The sequence below is a fragment of the Barbus barbus genome, assembly GCF_936440315.1.
Source record: "Barbus barbus genome assembly, chromosome: 5".
Classification (NCBI taxonomy): domain Eukaryota; kingdom Metazoa; phylum Chordata; class Actinopteri; order Cypriniformes; family Cyprinidae; genus Barbus; species Barbus barbus.
In genome coordinates, this window is record NC_136733.1 from 24,696,998 (window position 1) to 24,722,630 (window position 25,633).

At 37.8% G+C, this 25,633-nt stretch overlaps 3 protein-coding genes and 1 pseudogene across 4 annotated transcripts; 1 reads left to right on the forward strand and 3 right to left on the reverse strand.

The window, feature by feature from the left end:
• Positions 1 to 227: 227 nt before the first annotated feature.
• On the reverse strand, positions 228 to 11,691 carry LOC306869471 (sedoheptulokinase-like; annotated as a pseudogene). The gene is made up of 9 exons (XR_013785818.1): positions 11,653 to 11,691; positions 11,117 to 11,197; positions 10,914 to 10,958; positions 10,334 to 10,471; positions 10,024 to 10,202; positions 9,774 to 9,924; positions 6,399 to 6,574; positions 568 to 905; positions 228 to 537 (listed from the first exon to the last, which is right to left on the reverse strand). The product of XR_013785818.1 is annotated as a sedoheptulokinase-like (transcript).
• Positions 11,692 to 12,045: 354 nt separating this feature from the next.
• On the forward strand, positions 12,046 to 13,053 carry LOC306870413 (ER membrane protein complex subunit 6-like). Its single transcript, XM_079417669.1, has 2 exons — positions 12,046 to 12,186; positions 12,277 to 13,053. The coding sequence occupies exon 2, from the start codon at positions 12,297 to 12,299 to the stop codon at positions 12,627 to 12,629; it is 333 nt and encodes a 110-aa protein (XP_079273795.1). The 5' UTR covers positions 12,046 to 12,186; positions 12,277 to 12,296; the 3' UTR covers positions 12,630 to 13,053.
• Positions 13,054 to 13,332: 279 nt separating this feature from the next.
• Positions 13,333 to 20,194, reverse strand: p2rx5 (purinergic receptor P2X, ligand-gated ion channel, 5). Its single transcript, XM_079417668.1, has 12 exons — positions 20,016 to 20,194; positions 19,141 to 19,291; positions 18,385 to 18,456; positions 18,130 to 18,205; positions 17,842 to 17,926; positions 17,596 to 17,676; positions 16,033 to 16,174; positions 15,256 to 15,395; positions 14,909 to 15,002; positions 14,749 to 14,814; positions 14,561 to 14,646; positions 13,333 to 14,465 (listed from the first exon to the last, which is right to left on the reverse strand). The coding sequence occupies exons 1-12, from the start codon at positions 20,147 to 20,149 to the stop codon at positions 14,171 to 14,173; spliced, it is 1,422 nt and encodes a 473-aa protein (XP_079273794.1). The 5' UTR covers positions 20,150 to 20,194; the 3' UTR covers positions 13,333 to 14,170.
• A 1,171-nt stretch (positions 20,195 to 21,365) lies between these two features.
• Positions 21,366 to 24,707, reverse strand: LOC306870544 (polyubiquitin-C). Its single transcript, XM_079417858.1, has 2 exons — positions 24,417 to 24,707; positions 21,366 to 23,373 (listed from the first exon to the last, which is right to left on the reverse strand). The coding sequence occupies exon 2, from the start codon at positions 23,371 to 23,373 to the stop codon at positions 21,541 to 21,543; it is 1,833 nt and encodes a 610-aa protein (XP_079273984.1). The 5' UTR covers positions 24,417 to 24,707; the 3' UTR covers positions 21,366 to 21,540.
• Between the last annotated feature and the right edge of the window lie 926 nt (positions 24,708 to 25,633).

Genomic DNA, 25,633 nt, shown 5'->3' on the forward strand with positions numbered 1-25,633 from the left:
GATATACAGTATTAAAATATTTTTCAATTATATACAAAGTGTATATTTGTAAGTATATACAATATACTTACAAAGTGTGAATAAGTATACTTTTTTTTTTTGCAGAAAAAATAGCCCTACCAGCATTCTGGTAGATCAGACGTCTCAGAGACGTTATCTTAAATGTTATATCTTATGTTTGGTCACCATGGCAACTCTAACCGCTGAGTCAACATCTTTTCCGTAGATTACAGGAAATGTAAATACACTCTCTCTACTTCCTGTTGCAGAACTGTGTTACATGACAGAGCACTGCCACTCCCAATAATACACCTCACCCCAGCAGCCTGCACTCTGAGGGGGCATCATAGTGGCCATGTTTTCAATAATACCCCTGCACACAGCACGAGTCACATGACCCAGAGAGAAGTTAGAGGGCGAGATTTGGGAGACACTGGCACTGGAAGTGGGGTCATGCCGCTCTCCTAGTAGCGCTGTGGTCACGCTTAGGTCAGTGTTAGGCTGTGCCAGAGCAGACTGGATTAGTTGGGAGAAGATTCTGGACTCATTTACTTCCAATCAACATACAAGAAATAGATTATTAAGATAAGAATACACCTGAGGACCAAAAACATGCAACAAGAAGACTACTATAGTAAAATATAAAATGGTCACACTTGATTTCAAAATAATAAAAATAAAAAATTGAACAATTGTTGATTTACCAAATTCTTTCATCCACGAGTCCAGCATTCTGACAAAGGTAGCCATGACATTGCCTCCATTTAGTGATGCAGCCACTGCCAGGTAGAAGCCATGCAAGTATGGGAAATAAGCAACAGGAGAGAGGGGGTCTGGAGAATTTGGAGGGGTGAACTCTGCAGGCATGCTGAACGTCAGCTGGGCTGAAGTGCTCATATTCATCACTAGTGATTTAACATAAGTCACAATTAATTTGTGCATGTTATGCCTTATGTACACTGCCATTCAAAGGTTTGGAGTTGGTGACATTTTTTTATGTTTTTGAAAGAAGTCTCTTACGCTCAACAAGGCTGTATTGATTTGGTCAAATGTACAGTTAAAAAAAGTAATATTGTGAAATATTATTGCAATTTAAAAAACTGTTTTCTATTATAATATATTTTAAAATGTAATTTATTCCTGTAAAGACAAAGCTGAATTTTCAGCATCAGAAATCAACTTCACAAATCAGTCTAATATGCTGATTTGCTGCTTAAGAAACATTTCTTATTATTATCAATGCTGAAGACAGTTTTGCTGTGTAATATTTTTATGGAAATGTGATCCTTTTTAAAGATTCTTTAATTAATAGAAAGTTCAAAAGAACAGCATTTATTTGAAATAGAAATCTTTTGTAGCATAAAAGTTTAATTGTCACTTTTGATCAATTCAGTGTATCCATGCCCAACAGAACTATTCATTTCTTTCAAAAAAAAGCAAAAAAAAAAGCTCACTGTTTCAAAACTTGTGAACGGTAGTGCAGAAGTGAAAATGCTACAGTCCACAACACTGATGTGGACATAGCATAAAGTACATATCTTAAATTCTTGTACAACACATCAGAAAATATATCTAAATGTGTACAGAAAGGCCTTAGAGGCTACAACAAAACGCTTAGCTATACAGTGTACTTGGGAACAAGTGGAGGGTGTTACGGACTGGGAGTATGGCAGAACATTTTTATTTCATCAAAAAATCCCAATCACCAACTGATTAATTATCATTTTTGCCACAGAACTTATTGGACCTCACTCAAAAGACATCGTATCGACTTCTTCTTTAGTCCCTTCTGTGATAAATGTCCTGACCAACAACTCGGATCCTTTTTTCATGATTTGGGAATGTGAAAAAGTAAAAAACGTTTGGAGTGAGGTGTGTAATATCTTGAAAATGATTGATTATCCTATACCGGTGAACCCCTCTATATTATTACTGAGTAAAGATTCTCTGTTGAATTTCTCTAAGCTACAAAAAACTGTTTGGCTGGCTGGCTTAACATCTGCAAAAAACTTTTAGCGCAACACTAGCTTCCACCACATAGCCTGGATATGTACAAGTGGTTGATACAATTTCAGGACATTATAATGCTTGAATTATCCACGGCTTGTGTGAACTTGGCACAAATGTCTACATTAAAGATCTGGGCCCGTGTTCATAAAGATTCAAAGAATCCTCTCAGAGAGCTCCTATTTCAGCTTAAACATTTCTAACTAGGAGTCTTAGCTTAAGGGTGCTTTCACATCTGTAGTTCGGTTCATTTGGTCCGGACCAAAGGCAAAAAATTATACATTGTAGCTATTTTTAGCCGTTTTGGTTCCTTTTCACACCACACTGTTTGCTCTGGTCCGAACCAGCTGAAACGACCCAAAATGCAGTCACGTGACAACATCCGCTTCACTTGTTGGCTAGATGTGTCTTTGATCGCATTCCCTAAACTGCTTTTCTATTGGTCAGAAAGAGCGTGCGGGAAAATTCCGACGGTGCTCCCGGAAGTAAACAAAAGACAGGAGTAAAATGCAGCAGGCCACACACTGCTATTTTGAGGCTCCGCACCTCCTCACAACCCCAAGTTTGTCCGCGACCTGCCATGCAAAACTGCAAACTGTCAACAAACACTTCCTCATCCTATAATGCACAGCGAAGCTGACTACGGCAGCGGGTTTAGTCCAAAAATGCGCAGTTCTTTTTGCGGTTGGGTCTGTTTGAGGTCGGATTGCTTTCTCACCACAAACGAACCGCTCCAGGGTTCGTTTTGAAAGCGGTCTCGGTACGCTTGTTTGGTCCGCTTTTGGTGCGCACCCGAGTGCGATTGCTGCTTTCTCACCTGCCCAAACGAACCGCACCAAGAGGGAAAACACTCTAGTGCGATGCAACCGAACTAAATGAGGCAGAGTGATTCAGGACCAATCTGAGAGCAACTCTGAGCGAGGAAAAGACAAAAACTTTTATCTTAGTGAGGAGGCGGGGCCGACCCCGTTGCTAGGAATGACACAGTCTTTTGAAGACTGTGATTGGTTGGTTGTCAAGAAGGAAATAAAAGAGTAGGGTATATTATAAGCTTTCACTTTGAAATTACAGGCGTAATTTTTCCTCTCGCTCTTTCTCACACACAAACACACATATATATTCTTTATTTTTTATTTACCATGCGGTCATAATGAACAGATACATAGCCTAATAAGTGCTGTAACAGACCCAAATCATCACTGCTGCATAGTTGCATTTTTCCAGTTGCCAAATATATTAATGTAGTGATTACGTCCATTTCTGGCGCTATGGCATTTCTTCACGGTGTCTGAGATGTTAGCATGTCTTAATAAGATCGGCCACAAACATGATCCCTGCATGATCTAATGTGTAGTCTTATTAACTCACTGTCATGCATTGTGTGCAACACATTTCTTCTCCCTCTTCATGTTTTATCCATTTTCTCCACTGCTAAAGAAACTCTTAAGACCCTTAAAAGTCCTCGTCCGTACTCCTAACAATTTTGGACCTTAAGACCTCTTTTAAGGCTTTCTGAATGACTTTTTTCTTTACTAGACACTTTACAATAAGGTATCAGTTTTTAACATTAACTATATTAATTAACATGGACAGTAAGTATGTAGTATTTATTAATGTTAGTTAATATTCAAAACTTAAACATTAAGATTTTAAATTTTATCTGTTAACATTAATGCACTGTGAATTAACATTTTGATTAACTAACATCAACAAACATTAATAAATGCTGTGAAAATATATTTAGCATTGGTAGTTCATGTTAGTTAATGCATTTACTAATGTTAACAAATGAGACATTATTATAGTGTTACCAAAGCTTTTAATGATTTATAAGCATTTTTTAACGATTTACTTGTCCATGAACTAACATTAATAAGTTTTACTAACACAAATAAATAAAGTAAAAATATATTGTTCATATTTAGTTTATGTTAGTTGTGAATTAACCAATGTTAAAAACTATATTATTTAACTGTTAATAATAATTCAACAATAATTATATACTATTTATTAATGTTAATTAATTTTAAGTCCAAAATGTATTAATACATTATTAAAATTTAAAGTTGTATCTTTTGAACATGATTATTTTTACTAACAATAAAAGGATTAATAAATGCTGTAAAAAAATATTTTGGTCATTGTTAGTAGTGATGGGAAGTTCGGATCATTTTACCGACTCGGACCTTTGAGTCTCGTTCAGCAAAATGAACGAATCTTTTTTTCGAGTCATTTCGTTCATTTTAGCAAAATATAATTAAAATGTTACGTGCTACTTCCCTAACACTACTTATGCAAACGTTGATCACACTACAAACAATACAAAACTATAATGGTATAAGAAACAGAAAAAAATATAATTCATTGATTACCTGGGTCTTATCTCACAAGTCTTTGGGTTTGAGTTGTTCGTTCATCACGTGACAGCCTCATAAGCGAAACCTATGCAGTCTGAGCCGGAAAGAGAATTGATTAGTTCATCTCTCGAGTCTTTCAAGTCGTTCCGTTCTTTTGTCACGTGACGTGACAGCATTGGATAGAGAAATGAGTTCATTTACAACCTTCCTTACAAACAGCTGCATAGTTATTATTATTATTATTATTATTATTTAGTCTTACAGTTATGTGATGCGTTTCTGGTCTCAAATTGTAGCTTTTTATTTCTTACAGTTTGTAAATGTGCAAATTTCTGTCACGATGGTTCTTTTCCATAACACTGAATGTGGGAACAAAGGTAATAAACTAAAGAGTTGGTTATTATTATTAAGTCTTTTTTAGGTTTAGCTTATGAGGCTGTCACGTGATGAACGAATGACTCAAACCCAAAGACTCGAAACAGGTGAACAAATTCAGTGCAGAACCTATAGGATGTTGTGCATGCGCGACTGAACGAATAACTCCCCGAGACGACTCTTTCTTCCCGAGTCACATTAAAGATGAACGAATCGTTCAAGAACGACCCATCACTAATTGTTAGTTCATACTATCAATGAAGAATTAACATGCTGTAAAAATATATTGTTCATTGTTAGTTCAAGTTGGTTAATGCATTCCCTAATGTTAACAAATGAGACCTTATTATAAAGTGTTACCTAAACCTTTAATGATTCATAAGCATTTTTAAAGGTTTTATTGATCTATAAGCATTTGTGAAATATTTTGCCTGCATTACATCTTAGTCTTCATCTGTGCGCTGAACTGTTTTATTGTTACATTCATGAGATGATGTCAATTCAGATGAATATCATGTCACAGGATGTCTTATAAAAAAATTATCTGTGTATGTATGAAACGTGTATGTATCTTTAGATTTTTTGTTGTTGTAATTAACATTTATTAACCTAATTATATAAAATTATGTTGTCAGTGCCCTACAAATTAACTGCTTCTTGGATTGTTTTAGTTTTTTTTGTCCCTAAGACTGACATAAACAGATAAGGCCTAAGAGATTTCTTAAGCTATAATGCAAAAAATATAAATAAATAAATAAATACTGATTGATTTTTTTCTAGTGATTAAAGAGATGTTTAAAAGTCTCTCTCTCTCTATCTCTCTCACCCACTTCCTCACCCTCAACAAACACACTCATCCATCCCCCCCCCATACACAGAGCCAGAGTGACATTAGCAATTTAACATCTTCAGTATATTGGCATCATGTTGACAAAGTTTGGTGTGAACTACTTGTTTTTTTTCCTGGAGGAGAATGAATTAATTTACAGCATGATTTTTCAAAAAAAATTGACATAAAAAAAAAAGAAATCCTTGGAAAAACAAGAGGGCCCTGCGCCTTACTTGCTTGGGCCGTAATAATAAAAAAGAAAATATATCTAAATGTATTTGTGTACAGGAAAATGATTTTTTTTCTGTGAACAGGAAAGTGTTTAAATATGAAATCCAGACCATCTATATATGGTGAATAAACCCTTTGACAAAGTGTAAAACATTTTATGGCTGAACAAAGACAAAATAAAAAAAAAGAAAGATAGAAATTAGGTGTAAGTATTTAAAATACCATACAGCCTTCTTTTTAACTTAAGCTTAAGCTGCAGCATAAAAATATCTCTTTTACAAGAACCCATAAAACAGACAGTGTCTCAACAGCAGCCCTGCTCTTGAGAGAGGACGCTGAAATCTGAGTACAAGATCTGCCATGTCTAAATGTGCTCATTGTGGTCGCATAACATCTCCACCTGAAGGTCGAACTAGTAAACACAAACTGACCTCAGGATGAGTATACAGCATAATGACTGTTGTTTGTAGCTGAGCTGACATAACTACAACAGTCTGGACAACAACACTGTGGGTCATTTATAGACCAAGTCACTGATATTAGGAAAACATAATATGTTGTATGCAAAGATAAAAAGAGGCATCTAATTCACACTATACCTGAATCTCCTCTGTCAGTCATGCAGGAGTAGACACTACACTGGAAGTCCCCTAGCGCCGCCCCGACCGCTGTGTGAGCAGGCATGCCGTACCACTCAGAGGAAGTGTGACCAGCCACAGCTCCGGACTCCACCACGACAGGCAAGAGCTGCACAGGGAAACCTGCATCCTTCAGACTGGAGGGCATATAAACACACAGTCAATTCATGTTAACACAGTCATTCAGTTCTACACAGAGTAAATGTAATATTAAACATCATAGTTAGATTAGTTAGAATTCCCATGTCAAGAGTAATGACCCATTCACACCAAAGATGATAACTATAATGATAACTACAGGTCTTGGACAAAATAATGTGAACGACTAGGAAATAGGCAATATTTTAACACCATTTGACCTTTTATTTACATCTGATCAACGCACATTCAGATGTAATACAGTAAGCGCAAATGTGCATGAGAGACACGCTAGAATCAATGAAGTTTTGGTCACGTAATACATGCACTTGCATTTCATATAATCATATTTTAATTGGGTATGAATTGAGCAAGAGTTTTGCTATATTAATTTTAGTATCAATGATATTTAGGGAATGTTTCTGACGCGCTGCCGACCGCTAATATAAAGCAAGTGAGAGAGTGAGATTTATATTTAATGCTTTTTCTTTGGTTGAGTCTGAAATCTGAAAACAATCTGAGAGAGAGAAATAATAACATGATTTAATAATAACATGATTACTTTGACTGTTAGAATAACACTTTACAATAAAGCAACATTTGTTGCATCAATTGCACAACTTCAGTGCTATTTTTTTTTCTTCTAACTTCTTCAAAATGAAACCTATGTTAGTTTGCACTGTGTTTGCACTGAAAAGATAAGATTTGAATATATTTTTATCTTATTACTTCAGTTAGCCTATTTTTTTTTTTTTCTCCAACATCAAAAATGCAACCTATGTTCCCTTTAGGTTTTTTGTTACAGTTTGATACAAAGGTATTAACATATGAATCTGTTTTTATTATTATTATTAATAATATATTTTTTTAAATTCACTTATCTTTTGAGGCTGGTTATTTGTCACCTATGGTATCAATTTAGTATCGATACCGAGGTACTACATTCTGGTATCGTACCGAAGCCAAAATTATGGTATCGAGCCATCCCTACTCCCTCCAAAGATTTTCTATGGGGTTGAGATCTGGAGACTGGCTAGGCTACTCCAGGACCTTGAAATGCTTCTTACGAAGCCACTCCTTCGTTGCCCGGGCGGTGTGTTTGGGATCATTGTCATGCTGAAAGACCCAGCCACGTTTCATCTTCAATGCCCTTGCTGATGGAAGGAGGTTTTCACTCAAAATCTCACGATACATGGCCCCATTCATTCTTTCCTTTACACGGATCAATCGTCCTGGTCCCTTTGCAGAAAAACAGCCCCAAAGCATGATGTTTCCACCCCCATGCTTCACAGTAGGTATGGTGTTCTTTGGATGCAACTCAGCATTCTTTCTCCTCCAAACACGAGTTGATTTTTTACCAAAAAGTTCTATTTTGGTTTCATCTGACCATATGACATTCTCCCAGTCCTCTTCTGGATCATCCAAATGCTCTCTAGCAAACTTCAGACGGGCCCGGACATGTACTGGCTTAAGCAGGGGGACACGTCTGGCACTGCAGGATTTGAGTCCCTGGCGGCGTAGTGTGTTACTGATGGTAGCCTTTGTTACTTTGGTCCCAGCTCTCTGCAGGTCATTCACTAGGTCCCCCCGTGTGGTTCTGGGATTTTTACTCATCGTTCTTGTGATCATTTTGACCCCATGGGGTGAGATCTTGCGTGGAGCCCCAGATCGAGATTATCAGTGGTCTTGTATGTCTTCCATTTTCTAATAATTGCTCTCACAGTTGATTTGATAGGGGAAGTCGTGGCCTAATGGTTAGAGAGTCGGCCTTGTAATCCAAAGGTTGCGGGTTCGAGTCTCCGGCCGGCAGGGATTGTAGGTGGGGGGAGTGAATGTACAGTGCTCTCTCCACCCTCAATACCACGACTGAGGTGCCCTTGAGCAAGGCACCGAACCCCCAACTGCTCCCCGGGCGCTGCAGCATAAAATGGCTGCCCACTGCTCCGGGTGTGTGTTCACGGTGTGTGTGTTCACTGCTGTGTGTGTGCACGTTGGATGGGTTAAATGGGTTTCGAATTCCGAGTATGGGTCACCATACTTGGCTGAATGTCACTTCACTTCACTTCATTTCTTCACACCAAGCTGCTTGCCTATTGCAGATTCAGTCTTCCCAGCCTGGTGCAGGTCTACAATTTTGTTCCTTCGACAGCTCTTTGGTCTTGGCCATAGTGGAGTTTGGAGTGTGACTGTTTGAGGTTGTGGACAGGTGTCTTTTATACTGATAACGAGTTCAAACAGGTGCCATTAATACAGGTAATGAGTGGAGGACAGAGTCGTCTCAGGAAATATCTGCGTCCACACGGAATCACTGAAACCGACTGAAAACGATGTAGTACACATGCCAGACCAATATGTGGCGCTGTAGTTCTGCCACAGAGATACACAAAAAAACAGAGAAGAAGACTTGGACCATGTGCGTAAACCTTGCGCGCTGAATATAAACTAACACACAAAGCAGAAGATTTTGCTTTAATAAAACTAATGAGCTCAGTAGGTTCTGCAGCACGAACACAGGCACGTAGTCTGACATTGTTGTCGCTGTTATGCGACGTAGCGGTGTCTGATTAGGGGCGAGACGTGGGCTGATGACGTCATCGTTTCAGAAAATATACGGATTCGCCGTCCACACGAAAACATGAAAACGGCGTTTTCAAATTTATCCACCCTGGGACCCGGTTTCAAAAATGATCGGTTTCACTCTTCGAAAAGGCCGGTTTCGTGTGGACGAAATGCCTATACGGTAAAAAATGTATGCGTATACAGAGAAACCCGTCTTCGTGTGGACGTAGCCTTAAAGAAGAAGTTACAGGTCTGTGAGAGCCAGAAATCTTGCTTGTTTGTAGGTGACCAAATACTTATTTTACCGAGGAATTTACCAATTAATTCATTAAAAATCCTACAATGTGATTTCCTGGATTCTTTCCCCCCATTCTGTCTCTCATAGTTGAAGTGTACCTATGATGAAAATTACAGGCCTCTCTCATCTTTTTAAGTGGGAGAACTTGCACAATTGGTGGCTGACTAAACACTTTTTTGCCCAACTGTATGTGTGTGTGTGCATTTATATATACATAATAAATATACACAATACACACAAATATAGTATGTAAACAAACTTTTATTTTGATAAAACGATTAATTGTTTTGCAGCCTTAGTAAACTGCTCTTAAAACAAATATAATATCTAATTTGACTCACATTTGTGTGTTCCATTTGTTGTTGGTTGTGTTGAAGTAGCCCCAGCTGGCAGCATTTTGTCCAGTCATGACACATTTGTCAAGGTTACACAGCATGGAGACCACAGTCTTGGATAGTGCCTGCATCACTGAAATCCGACAGGAACTCTGGCCTGATTCAGAGACGTATTGTTAAAAAAAACTATTTCAGAGCAAAACAATTGGATTTTTTGCTGAAATCATTTAGTCTTAAATCTTGAGAGGAATTCTACCTGTGTTTCATGTACCAGAAGATGGTGGCACAACCAAAGCCAGTTGCCATGCTCAGGTGGGAATCTGGTTTTGGTAAGGAAGACAGCACTGCAGCGCCTGTCCTGCCAGGTTATCAGCTGACTGACGTCTTTAGGAATGAATCTAATGATTTCACGATCTTCACTTAGCCATTCACAGCCTAACAGAGAGAGATGAATGACAGTATAGTTATCGAGACCATCCCAATTATGTATAATTGAAGATGAGTGCCTTCACCACAGTGCCACACCACAATGCAAAAAGCACTTTCAGTAGTGGTTCAATGTTAACCTGATTTAGATTTCCACAACACAATGCCATTCATTTGTCCACATACTCCAATGCACTTGACTTCAGCTTGTCTTTAGGTAAAGCATCCATGCATTGGTCCAGAGCGGAGGTTATTAGTGAAGGTTCCTGCTCTTTGGCCTAATATCAACAACAACAAATAAAAAGTATGTTTCAAAGAGCACATTAAACAACACTAACAAAAAGTACCATACATATACAGGGTAAATTACTTACAAATTGTAGTCCGTTTCTAATTTCAAATTACATTATGAAAATTTTAATTAGTAACGTATTCTATTACATTACACATTTAAATAAAATAATAATTAGTTCCATATCGATATAAAAATACAAAGAGAAAGAAAATATACTTGTTTTCAACAACATGAAATGCATTAAACATGACAATACATCAGGGTTTCCCAAACGGGTTCGTAGGCTGATAAAGTTCATTATTAGTTAAATTATAAAAATATAAATATATCTTTAAAAAAATCAAATGAGAGACAGAGGGAGGTTAATTTTTCAGTATAGAGTATCTTTTGAGTGCCACCGCTTTAATCAAAGTGCTGTTACCTACATGTATGTCTGAAGTGCTGCTTATATCAGAGTTTGTAGGGAACCCCTACTGGAAGCTCTTACTGTCTTTAGCCCGATTCGGACGGTAATTGTCTCTCAGGGGGACGTAAGTGATTTTCACCATTTACAGGGGGTAGTTGGTGATTTAATTGCCGTCCGAATCCATGAGTTTTATCACTGAGGTGATATGTAAATTAATTTTTCTGTCTTTGACTGCGCCTCCAGTAGCACCACTTTTACTGATGTGGTGCCCAGATCCATGCCGAGAACAAACCGCCATGGTCTCTAAAGAAATCACTACTCTTGTGCAGACACAGGAAGAGATGTGCAGTAACGTTATATGCCATTTAACTACATCGAAAATAAAACTGCTCTAAATGTATTAGCTTCCAGCTGTCCACGATCCGAACTAGAGATGTCTGAGTGGTGAACGAGTCGTTGTTGTTTTGAATCTTTTCACTGAATAAGTTCACAAACTGTTCTGAATGATTCGGACTGAAGCCGTATTTTTCGCTTTGATAAACGCTCTTATTTTAATAAGAATTATTAAAAAGACACAAAAACTGCAGAAAAGTTTAAGATATATATGTTTACATTATCTGCAGTTATATAATATAGTATTTAGTTAAGTACATAACTGCAGTATGCTATATGAACAAATATGCTATAAAGAACAAAAACAAACAATAATAATACAAAACAAACATATAAAAGAAACAAACTCGTTTTGGGGTGTTTACATGAAATGTCAGGAAACATGCAGTGATATAAATACGCATTTACGCAAAGATTAATTACTCATTTCAATCAGCTCTTTGAAGCGAACTGTTTGAAAGAACCGATTCTTGCAAATGATTCCTACTTTCGATCACCGTTTTTGAGCCTTCGCGGATCCCGTAGAGTGGGTTAAAGGCAAATGATATAAGACTTTATTTAAACTGTAACGTTGCTTAAAATTTTACACTCAAATGTGTATTAATAGATATGTCACTGCTTGAAGTCAAGTACAAGTCGGTCATAAGGATTAAATAAAATTTTGAATTTGATTTTCATTTAAAAATCCCATGATGCTTAGCGAGAAAATGGCTGACTGAGAATGACACACGATGTGCTTCGTCCAAAGTTGTGATATTTTCCTGAATGATACATTCCTTATTGAAATATAGACTTAAACGTATAGCTTATGATGTTTAAGCGTTTAATGTAAACGATGCTTTCTTGAATGACGGAGGCAGAAGCGTGATTTTGTGTTTATCTCTATTTTGATCGTAACGGTAAGTGGAGAAGGGGATTCTAAAGTATGATGTTTAATTCGGCTTCATACGATGATCTGTATTTCATATCTCTCCTGGTTTGTCTCTCAGCGTGTTTTTAACATCACAACATGGCCACGGTAGCAGCCAAACGCGAGGGACCGCAGTTCATCAGCGAGGTGGCCGTCAGAGGAAACAACGCTGTGCTCGACTACTGCCGCACCTCCGTGTCCGCGCTCTCCGGGGCCACGGCGGGCATCCTCGGCCTGGCCGGACTCTACGGCTTCATCTTCTATTTCCTTGCTTCTTTCCTGCTGTCCTTGCTCCTGATTCTCAAAGCCGGTCGCCGGTGGAACAAGTGCTTCAAATCTCGACGTCTGCTTTTTATTGGGGGCCTCGTGGGCGGCCTCTTTACTTACGTGCTGTTCTGGACTTTCCTCTACGGAATGGTGCATGTGTACTAAAGGGACTCAGACAGTACAGTAGCTAGATGTAGAAGATGATAGAGATGCCTCAGGGTAGAGAGTGCTGATTGATGTACCACAGGTTTAGTCCGTGAGCTTATTTATGTTTAGCCAGTAAAGCTTAAAATATTGTACTGATTGCACTGAAATGTAGATATTTAAAAATGGTGTGGCGTCATATTCTTTCCAATTGTAATTTAACATTTTCCTTACGCTTATTCCAGGGCAAAATTGGGTTTGGATTTAGTATAACAACCAAACAGGGAAATAATTTATTTTCAGCTTGCTTTCTGTGTATGATGTGTAATACTCTATTACTCCAGGCATAATTTAGATCTATGTAAAAACGCATTACCAACTTTAAACTGTATAAATCACATTGTTTTATTTCAGATAGTTTGAGGAGAATAAATCATGCACCTCATGGATTAAATTGTGTGGTTTCTTAAAGTACATGATGTTAAATTATTTTTTATAATAGGCTACTCATCCTATAGTGTGCTTATCATTGGTGTTGTTCTTTATGTAAGTGCTCAAGGGTGTTTTACAAATCATTAGTGTTGTGTAATTTGAATTAAAATATCAGCTTGATTTTATTTATTATTATTCAGATTGAGCAGGTACAGTCAAATTAATCTGTGTCCTCAGTGCTTGAACTGTGGATACGTTTGGAATTGGTACAATTTTTTAATGATATTGAAATACTCTCCAGTGTTGCATTTATTTGATCAAAAATAGAGTAAAAACATTAACATTGTGAAATATTACAATTAAAATAACAGTTTTCTATTTTCATATATTTCAATGTCGTGTATTCCTGTAATGGCAAAGCAGAATTTTCAGCAGTCATTACTCCAGTCTTCGGTGTCTTATGATCCTTCAGAAATCATTTTAGCCCTGTTTTCACAGACAGGCCTTAGACTAAACCAGGATTAGGACATTTAAGCAATCTTTATAAACGTGTTTAGAAAACAACATTACTGGTGTGCATCTTGAGACAAAACAAAAGGCACTGATATATTTCAAGCTCAATCAGTGCAAGTTTCTTTCAGTTGAAACAGCTCAAATTTAAATTTTAGTCTGGGATTAGATTTAAGCCTTGTCTGTGAGTGTTTAAGAAAATAGTTTGTCAATATTGTGCATTTAGAAAGTTCAAAACATTCAAAAGAACGGAATTAGAATAAAGAAATAAAATTCGTTTTTTTTTTTTTAAAGATTGTACTCTTTTCTCATTTACAACATTATCAAGATGAAAGTAATGCAATGTCCCAAGCACTTTTTGTCAAATACTTTAACATTTATTCAACCTTGGTTTGACAATTTTTAATGTCAGGCCATATTTACAGTATATTAAATAATTTATATTTATCTTATTGCAAATCATTTGTAACAAAAACTTCCATTGCCATTTAAAACACCAGGAGAGCATATTAACTACACGGTCAGTATTCCTCTTTGGTATGACTGAGCATAGCCCCGCTATAATACCTCCTTTCATACATTCACAGTAAATCCAATGGGATTCAGCATCAAAAAATCCTCTACTGGTTGCGTGGCGTTCTCAGGGTGGAAGTAGGAGAAATGGTCTGTTTTTCTGTATCGTGCTGACTCCTGAATGACACTGTGCCCTGTGGCCTCCTCTCAGAACTGTGGGTTTTGAGCGCTGAGCTTGTGGGTTGGATCTGTTTCTCTGGGTTGTTATTGGGCTGGCATGACACTGATGTTAATGGCTGCATCTCTGTTGCCCGTTTCTCCTCTCTCTTGTGCCGCCCATCTTGGCGATGATGGCCGTGGTGTCTCGCATGCTTTCTCTCTCTCTGCTTTCCAGATTGCTTTCTGTGGGTGCAAATAGTATATAATAATCCACTGCATCTTTCTAATCTTCCAAGTAAACCTTTTTTAGAAGTCGACAAGACACACTAGACACTCACTTTGTGACTGCCTCAAATTTTGTTTCTCGATAGAGGGAGCTTTTGCTCATCATGTAGAGCAGAATCATGTCACAGACAAAAACCCCCTATGGAATGAGATGAACACCAATCACACAAGAATCTCAGAAAGATTTAGTTTTGTGCCTTTTATACTAGCGACGCTATCTGTATCTAGCTTATATACTCACAGCACCCATTAAAGCAAGTCCAGAGCCAATACTGATCACTGTAGGAATGATACTGAATCTCCCAGCCTAGAAAACAGATAAACACCATGTTTTTATCATTTCACCATAACCCTAATGAGAGGAATCTTTAAGATTTTGCAATTAAATGTTTATCTCTTACCTTTCCATTCACTAATATATCAAAGCGAATGCCATACACTTTAAATAGATTCCGATAGGTTTGACCTGCTGCATCATTGTAGTATCGAGCAAATCTTGAAAAAAGAGAGAAACATGTCAGCCAATGTAATGACACCATTTCAAATCTAAATGCTTTAAACTAAAAGTAAAGGTTTAAGTCATTTCGTGTTATAGTACACTAGCCACTCACTAATCCTTTGTCAGTCAATCATTGTTTAGGTTCAGCTTTGCTGGCATGTGGATTTTTTAATGTGCAGTTAGTAAAACAGCTGAAATCACTTACAGAACCTTGTTTCATGAGCTAAAATCAATAAATCAGAACAATACCTGAAGTTGTAACCTGAAATGGCACAGTTCTGGGAATTTTTAGAGGAATCCAAGCGTGTGAAGCTATATTCAGGGTTACATTGAGATTCATCTTTATCCAAATCACAATTCCATTCAATTCCAACTCCAATTGAACCACCCTGTGTGTGTAAAGAAAACAGTGATATCAGTTAATACAGTTTCCCTCTGCATTAAATCATGATAATATTCCTTTGCAGTTCTGGCAATTCATTTTTCCAATCTATGTCAATAAAGTTTTTTTTCTTTCTTTGCATAATAGCATAAATAAAATGCATTCATATCAAATAGTGTATTCATATCAGTGCCAGCTGAAACTTTAGCTTGAAAATATTGGCATACAGTGCAAACTTTTTTCAATCCATAAATGATGCTTCACATGTCACTTTCTTTTGGGTAAAAATTGTACTTGTGCGTTTCTTTCTTTTCTCTCGCTCTCTCTTCTATATAAAAGCCAATTTGTATGATATTTTGTTATATTTTAATTATATGCACACACAAGACATTCACACTTAAGCATGGCTTAAGTGTCCAAATACTTTTTGGGGTGCCTGGATCAGCCTTTGTACATTATCTACATGAGCATCTTTTTAAAAGAATCCCCAAATCATATACTAAAAAAGATTACTGTCTTAATGTGGTCAATTTAGGGTATGATCTCTCTTTGATTATACACTGAGCTGCTGCTTGAACAACTACCCGTGTTTTTACAATGGTGGAGACTTTGTTTTAACTTGTCGTGTCATTTGAAGCACTTGCCTTTGTTGCCAAATCCTGGAAACTGTATCCAGTCCAGTTAATCACATCTCCCACAAGAAAGATGGGACAATAGGGATGATGGTTCTTATCATATCTGCACATCTTCAGATATGTGCTGTTAGTGGTAGGCAGGACATTCGATCTTCAAGTGAGGGGAAAAAAAGTAGGAGAAGCAGTATCTGAAACAGCTCATAGTATTTGCTATCTACAATGTGATGACTTTGCAGAGATCATGCCAGTAAGGACAGAGGAACAACTGTCACTCTTGTCAGTGAAACAGGCAAGGCACAGGATAGCAAGACAGAAGTCTCAGTTCATGCACCACCCAGCTGGTATAAATAGAGATGAGTAAGCGAGAGATATTCAGAGCAGCTTGTGCTGTAGTGCTGTGCCATCAGTATCCAAACATAACGCTTCATTATGTGCAAGCAAGTCTGCTCTTTCACAACACTATATGGTGGGAGATTTAGAGAACTATGTATATAGCATTTGTTTAATATTTTTTTTCTCTTTATTTTTGGTATATTGCAATGACAACTAAGTTTAGATTAGTTAGCGTGCTCATTCAAAGGATTGCACTGGCTTTTAAATAACAGCTTGCCAGATGATACTGTATTTAAGCCATAGAAATGATCCTTTCTATGCACTTGTGAGTGAACTATGAACTTTATTATTCTGCAGGAGTTTGAAATGACAACAAAACACCCTGTGCTGACACAGAAACAAACCTGTTTGAATGCAGCATTTAAAACATTGAAATAAGAAAGACAGGGGAAAACTAAAATCATATTTGTATGATACTAGATACTCAGCTAGTGTCCATATCGCACAAACTAGAATTGCTTGATATGATCTACAGATTTCATGAGGAAGGGTTTTAACAGCAGCATCCTGTCGGGGTGAAGAGGCTTTAAACATTTTATAATCGCTCCACCTAAAACTCAGATGCTGCTTTGCAAAGGAAATAACATGCAAAATATTAAACTGAAGAAACCTAGTTGAAAAGCATAAAAAGACTATTGCACGTTAGTTCAGTTCTATCATGCACAGAAAAGTATAAACAATGAACATATTACAAGCTTCAATCACTTATTAGGTCACTAAATACATTTTGAACAAGTCACGGCCCATTATATATATATATATATATATATATATATATATATATATATATATATATATATATATATATATATATATATATAGAGAGAGAGAGAGAGAGAGAGAGAGAGAGAGAGAGAGAGAGAGAGAGAGAGAGAGAGAGAGAGAGAGAGAGAGAGAGAGAGAGAGAGAGAGAGAGAGAGAGAGAGAGAGAGAGAGAGAGAGAGATAGATAGATAGATAGATAGATAGATAGATAGATAGATAGATAGATAGATAGATAGATAGATAGATAGATAGATAGATAGATAGATAGATAGATAGATAGATAGATAGATAGATAGATAGATAGATAGAGATGTTTTTAAACATACTTATTTAGTTTTAGAAAGTGGGAACATTTATTCTGTAGCCTTCGGTATATAAAATAAACACTGACTTGATGCCTCTAGGCTTGACTTACTTGGAGAAGGCAAATTTTGGAAACTTGATGAAGTTCTTTACATAGATTGTGAAGTTTTCTGCCTTTGCCAGCATTGGCTCCCTGTTACAACATTTGAAACATTACAGGTACAACAATAATATGTTTTTTTCTTCAAATAGTTTCATATAGGCATGAAGAGCGAATTATAATAGTGCAAAAAGGCGAGGTAGATGAACCGCAACTGAACATGGATTGAAAGAAATTAGTACAAAACTGTTTTCTTACGATGGTGTCTGGCCATGCTCAACAGGGCACCAGGCATGAATCTCACATGTTCCTGTGTCATTTATACAGCGGCCTGTCTTCACTCCTGAATAAACAACAATAAAATGTAGTCCCTTAAAGGCTCAGGAATGTAAACATGCCAGTGGGTCATAGTATAACACAATGTAACTTTTTTTTTTTAAGAAGAAGAATCTTACATTTTCACAAAGGTTGTCCTTTTATATTACTTAAGGCATGCAGTTGTAAGGGAACAAAAGGCTTGGTATTTCATTTTGGTTTTGTGCTTACCATGGCCTGCTATGACAGATTCCCCTTCCACACATTCACTGTCATAAGTACATAAACCATCTGGCACTTTAGGACTCTGAAATAAGTCAAATGAACCAAACATATATAACAAACTCAGTGGTTTTAAAATGTACAGAGATAATAAACTTCTATACGAATACAGCTCAGTACTACTCTTTTCAACAGATTCCTCATTTCTTTGGTTGGAACATTTGTGTTGGGAACAACAGAATAAAACTACATCCTGTCTCTTACCTCAGGGCAGTAACCAAGCGTTTGGTTGGGTGTCACTACATAATTTGTCACAATAAAGAAGATTCTGTCCCCCTGTTTGTAAACAAATAAATAAAAATAAAATAAATAAAGACATGTTCTTGCAAAAGACATTTTAAACGGCAAATCAACTGAGCAGAACACTGACATTTGTGTCAAATGTGATGCTCTCACTTCAGCTTGTTTTCCACAGAACCAACAAGCTTTTGGTTCTTTACCGTCTTTATTACTTTAAACTTCTTCCATCTAAATAATTTTTATCTGTCATCTAACAAAAGGCCGAAAGCTGTTAATTTAGAGCACTACTAATATTGAGATAACCGAAAATAAATGTTTCATTGTGTAACATGATTAACATAATTGACACACTAACCCCCGGTTTCATAGACAAGGCTTAAGCCTAGTCCCAGACTAAAATGCATGAAATGCTATTTCAACTGAAAGAAATTTGCACTTGAGTGATCTAAAAGTATGTCAGATTCATTGTTTTGCCTCAAGATGCACACCAGTAATGTAATTTAACGATGGCCTAATCTTGGCTTAACCTAAGTCCTGTCTGTGAAACTGGGCCTAAATGTTTAGTGTTCAAATTCAAAGCAAAAGATGTGTCTCATATCAATATTTGTAGGAATATCCATAATCAAATATATAAAACAGAGATTTTGAGAAGAACTGTTAACAGGTGGTTTTCAAGGATATTTCTTCCAAAGCAAATACACAGGAAAGAAGCGTGTTTACTTGTGGGGGAATGACATAGTCCTCTGCACCCCATAGCTGCAGACCATACTGAGAGCTGTTGGTGAGATCTACACCCTTGAGTTTGGTGATCACAGAACTCTGGATGACTTCTTCTGTCTCCTGATATCCTTTCTTCCAAAGAAAAACCCACCTTTAAGACGCACAAGCAAAAGAAAATAAACAGTGTGAGAAATATATAAAAAGACATTTATTCTTGTTTATTCTTATTTATTTAGACTAGAGTATAAAGAAGAGGATCTGTGCGTGAGCTACAGAGAGCAATGCTGTAAGTCACATGTCCTATATATGGCCAACACACCCTGAAGGACATTATAATCTATAGATAACATTACATTAAAGTTCTAGATTAGTTATTTCTTGCAAACGACGACTGCTGAACAGTTTTAAAGGGCAATTATGAAATCAGGCTGGTGCTTTTGCGTGTAGCATTTGGCCACAGCACACGTGATCCAGGTCATCTTACATTCAGCAGCTTTTGTTGCACTTTCATGGTGTAAAAACCCCAAACACTATTTGAAAATTAAAAATACAAAGGTATTAGGTTTTTGTCTGGTTCTGGTACATCTATAGTCTTTTTCACTACATGCAAAATTTACAAACCGAGCACCAGCTGGTCAAACAGTGCAGGGACACTGCAATGCTTTCAGTCTTTCCCTTGATATAAATAACATACGAGACATATGGTGCTTTAACTGTCACCGTGCATTAGGTTTGTTGAAATATATTTGACAGTAACCATTTTTAACATAAACAAACACTTAATGACCTATTATAATATGTGTTTTGAAGATTCAGTCTTCGAAACACTGACAGCGCCCGCTCGTCTTGATTTAGAGAAAGCACAAGGCACCTACCCGATCAGATATCCAATCACCCCCAGCTGAAAGAGTCTGAACAGAACTCCGACCTTTTTGTTTTTAGCGATGACAAATTTCTCGGTCTTGTAATCGAGTAGAGAGAACAAAAAGTTCCCCCAGGTCTGAGCCATGGTCCTGTGTAAGTGACAGCGTCGAAGCAGCTGTCCACTGCTCTGCGCAGACGGTAGTGCAGCCGGTTCTTCCCCCTAAATGTTGTTGTGTCAAAACCTTTTGCTTTTTGATTGATCAGATTTCTCCTTTCGTTCCGGAAATATTTTTTATTTGGACAATATTACTATCATTGATGCAACTGCTGATGCGAGCAGTAAATCAGGAGTTAAACTGATTTACGGACTAAACAAAAGCAACGTCTAAGGAGCTTTCAGACTAGAGCTGTAGTTTATTCAGCGTAGATCCATATTTTAGTCATGAGAACACTTTAAAATGAGGCTCATTTTCTTAACATTAGTTGATGTACTAACATAGGTTAGTACATTAAACAAAATCAACATTAGCGGATTAACATTAGGTCATGTAAATAGGTATTGAGGATTATAAATGAACAATAATCAGTATAAAATTGACATTAACCTAGATAATTAAACGCGGTGACTCGCATTAAACCCTATTGTAAATGTTGCTATGACTGATTTTCATAATGTTGGGCCTCGTCGCCTTATGTCCAGGGCTGCAGGGCGTTTTGACTTGTGAAATTTCATGACTTTCCCACGACCTTTCCAGTCGTTACAGTATTAGGATTTGTATTTAGATAATACCTTATAGAGATTGCTGGCAAGATTTCCATTAAAAGCTATTACAATATGTATAACTTTTTAAAATGTCGCTTTTTTTAAAACATTGATTTAGGTCTTAAAAAAGAAAAAAAAAAAAAAAAAAAAAAGTAAAACCCAACCAGTATAACACTGTTTGAATTTCATCCAGATTACGAGAACAGACACTTGGTGGCACCATTTTTAAACTAGTAGCAGCAGCTGTTGAACCGGCCCATCATCGACTCCACCAAAATAGATTTACAGCGATTTTCACCCTAGGGTCTCAAATGAAAGAATTACACTTAAGTGGCTGCCATGTAGCTGTTAAATTACAATTTTAAAAACAAGATGTCCAGTAATTACCTATTATCATTTAAATGCTAGGATCCAAAATGGTTTAACAGGCTTAGAGCCACTTCTAATTACAATAGTTAGAAAATATGACTTGCATGCTCCTTTTTGCATGCTACAGCATAATCCTGTACTTTGAGAATAAAACCAATGTCCCATTTCACTCATTTAATTTTTTCCCCAGATATTGTATTAGTAGTACACAAAGACAAGGAAACAATCATACATTTCAATGCTTTTATTTTGACATTAACAAAAAAAAGAAAAAAAAAAAAGTGGAAAAGTGTAATAAAAATGTAACTGGATTCAGTAATAAAGTACTGAGAGAAGAGGGGACAAAAGTGGTGAGTGCATGAACGGGGGATACTGAATGAATTAAATGTTCTTTTCTGAGATTATCAGTTTAAACCTCCCCGGAGACGGAGCACCAGATGCAAGGTGGACTCTTTCTGGATGTTGTAGTCAGACAGCGTGCGCCCATCTTCTAGCTGTTTGCCGGCAAAGATCAACCTTTGCTGATCAGGGGGAATGCCTTCTTTATCCTGGATCTTGGCCTTCACGTTCTCAATGGTGTCGCTTGGCTCAACCTCAAGGGTGATGGTCTTGCCTGTCAAGGTCTTGACGAAGATCTGCATGCCTCCCCTGAGACGCAGCACCAGATGCAAGGTGGACTCTTTCTGGATGTTGTAGTCAGACAGTGTGCGCCCATCTTCTAGCTGTTTGCCGGCAAAGATCAACCTTTGCTGATCAGGGGGAATGCCTTCTTTATCCTGGATCTTGGCCTTCACGTTCTCAATGGTGTCACTTGGCTCAACCTCAAGGGTGATGGTCTTGCCGGTCAAGGTCTTGACGAAGATCTGCATGCCTCCCCTGAGACGGAGCACCAGATGCAAGGTGGACTCTTTCTGGATGTTGTAGTCAGACAGCGTGCGCCCATCTTCTAGCTGTTTGCCGGCAAAGATCAACCTCTGTTGGTCAGGGGGAATGCCTTCTTTATCCTGGATCTTGGCCTTCACGTTCTCAATGGTGTCGCTTGGCTCAACCTCAAGGGTGATGGTCTTGCCTGTCAAGGTCTTGACGAAGATCTGCATGCCTCCCCTGAGACGCAGCACCAGATGCAAGGTGGACTCTTTCTGGATGTTGTAGTCAGACAGCGTGCGCCCATCTTCTAGCTGTTTGCCGGCAAAGATCAACCTCTGTTGGTCAGGGGGAATGCCTTCTTTATCCTGGATCTTGGCCTTCACATTCTCAATGGTGTCGCTTGGCTCAACCTCAAGGGTGATGGTCTTGCCTGTCAAGGTCTTGACGAAGATCTGCATGCCTCCCCTGAGACGCAGCACCAGATGCAAGGTGGACTCTTTCTGGATGTTGTAGTCAGACAGCGTGCGCCCATCTTCTAGCTGTTTGCCGGCAAAGATCAACCTCTGTTGGTCAGGGGGAATGCCTTCTTTATCCTGGATCTTGGCCTTCACGTTCTCAATGGTGTCGCTTGGCTCAACCTCAAGGGTGATGGTCTTGCCTGTCAAGGTCTTGACGAAGATCTGCATGCCTCCCCTGAGACGCAGCACCAGATGCAAGGTGGACTCTTTCTGGATGTTGTAGTCAGACAGCGTGCGCCCATCTTCTAGCTGTTTGCCGGCAAAGATCAACCTCTGTTGGTCAGGGGGAATGCCTTCTTTATCCTGGATCTTGGCCTTCACGTTCTCAATAGTGTCGCTTGGCTCAACCTCAAGGGTGATGGTCTTGCCTGTCAAGGTCTTGACGAAGATCTGCATGCCTCCCCTGAGACGCAGCACCAGATGCAAGGTGGACTCTTTCTGGATGTTGTAGTCAGACAGTGTGCGCCCATCTTCTAGCTGTTTGCCGGCAAAGATCAACCTCTGTTGGTCAGGGGGAATGCCTTCTTTATCCTGGATCTTGGCCTTCACGTTCTCAATGGTGTCACTTGGCTCAACCTCAAGGGTGATGGTCTTGCCAGTGAGGGTTTTTACAAAGATCTGCATGCCTCCCCTGAGACGCAGCACCAGATGCAAGGTGGACTCTTTCTGGATGTTGTAGTCAGACAGCGTGCGCCCATCTTCTAGCTGTTTGCCGGCAAAGATCAACCTCTGTTGGTCAGGGGGAATGCCTTCTTTATCCTGGATCTTGGCCTTCACGTTCTCAATGGTGTCACTTGGCTCAACCTCAAGGGTGATGGTCTTGCCAGTGAGGGTTTTTACAAAGATCTGCATCTATAAACAAATAAAAAAAATAAATAAAAATCATCAACCATGCATTAACTCATTTAAAACGATCGGTACACATTCATTTACATCAAAATGAAAGCAGCGATCACAGATGAATGCTTTAAGCTTCTGAAAGGTTTTTGAAACGCCACAAAAAACTCCAAAGAAATCACACATTTGTAATAGCACTATGCTTGAGCAAGTTAAGCATTTAATTGCACCTCACTTGTGTAAGTCAACCAGAAAAGCTTGAAGGCAGTGCCGTCAACCACAAATGGCACATTTTGTTCTGGGGTAGGGGTCTTCCATATCAATTTATCACAGTAAATGGTTTAGTACACTATTAGCATTACTTAAATTTAATTGATACATTCAGTTTGTATGTTTCCTCATTTTAAAATAAAGTTTGCTAAACAAGGAGTAACATGATTAAACAGTAGTAAGGTATCCTTATCCAAAAGGATTTTATTTCAATGGTATTACTCTAAATTTTTACTTTTAAACGATTTCCCGAAAGATCATTTTAAGACTGGCAGGGGAAAACTCATAAGTACCTGCTAAAATGTCTTATGAATTATTATATGTTATACCGAACATGTTATACTTTGAAATGTAGCTTATCTAAAAAAATATCCGAAATAATTTTCAAAAAGTAAATAAACGACAGCAGGACTACGAGATGGCTTGTTTTATTTAAAAACTGTACTGCGCAACACCATACGACCTTTCTGTAATATGGCGGCGTTACAGTAACATCCGGGCTCTTTGCTCAAAGTGTACAATGATTCAGCAAAAATACATCTAACGAAACTTAACCCGATCGTAAAGCACGAATATAGTAACTCGACAAATAAGAAGCAAACACATCCATTTTGTAACGTAACGTGTGATGTTACGCTTCTAACTTTGATTAAAATAATTGCGAATTACAGCTTAATTTGTCTACGCATCTAAAAATGACAAGAATGAATGCATTACAACGACACATTAAGGATTTATTCTTTACGTCTTGAATAACATTATCAAACCAATTGGATGTTCATGCTTACCTTTTAGAAAAGCTTGTAGCGTATGATATTTCTTTTAAATATGTCTTTGTCCTCTTCCTCGTAGAAATCTGCTGCTAAACGTGAGCGCTACTGTTTTTATACAAACCCAGGGGAGTGACGTTTCTGGTACGTCACATGACAAGATCCTTCCGCAGTCAAAACTCCTATTTGTTAAAACGTTCAAATATGCTTTAAAACTAAAGATTTATATGATGTTTTTAGGAATTAACATGTTTTGTTTATGTATTTTAAATGTAGCATTATTATCACAAAGTATCAAAAAAGGAAGTCTCCAGAATGTGCTGGAATGGGCTGGGCTTTGGTGCACCCTTCAGGCAGTGATTGGCTGGTTGTGTTGTTTGTTCGCTTTGCTATTGGCGATTCAGACCTTTGGAATCTGACCAGGCAAAGTGCAGGGCTGTCATGCTGTGATAACACAAACAGAATAGTCTGGAAGATTTAATATTCTTAAATCAGTCTTGCTAATAATTGTATCAAAAGCTACAATCCCTTGCTAAAGTTATGGGACCAGTTCTGCATGTTTTTTTTTTTTTTTAAAGCATAATTATGGCCCAGAAATGACAGGCTGTTGTCCCCAAAATAGTGTTTGCTCAAAAACATGGTTTGTTTACAAAAATCAGCTTCACTGTAGCTGTGTTTCCATGAAGTACATTGTTTGTGTTTTAGCCTAGGTTTTACAGAGCTGTGTCAACCAGCGCACTTAATATAGAACGCAATGTGACACAGATGGCATTGCTTTGAAACAAGCTGACCTCAGACATGCTGCCTGTTGCATGTATCTGTTGGAGCAATGTAGGTCATTTCTCTGGCTAAGCTAACAGACATTCAACACTGTTACAAAGTAGGCCCTGACTTATAAAAATGATGGGATTTTGTTAGTCTTGGCACTGTCCTCTGTTATTACAGAAAGGTCTAATGCTAAAGTTATAAGAATTTTTATTCAGTTTTATATACTGTACACTATGTGTTGGACAGAAATAGGTTATTTCCCATGTGACTCTGTGTTGCCATGGCAGAAGACAAGCATGCATGAACAAAACTACAAACATGATGAACCGGCTCTAAATTTGCTTTGAGGTTTCCCTGAGGTATTGCACCGCCTGTTGTAAGCAGCAGTTTGTTTCTTTTGTCAGAACGTACACTACTGTGAGTGTGCTGTTAAAATAAAATACCATAAAATAATGATCCAAGATGAT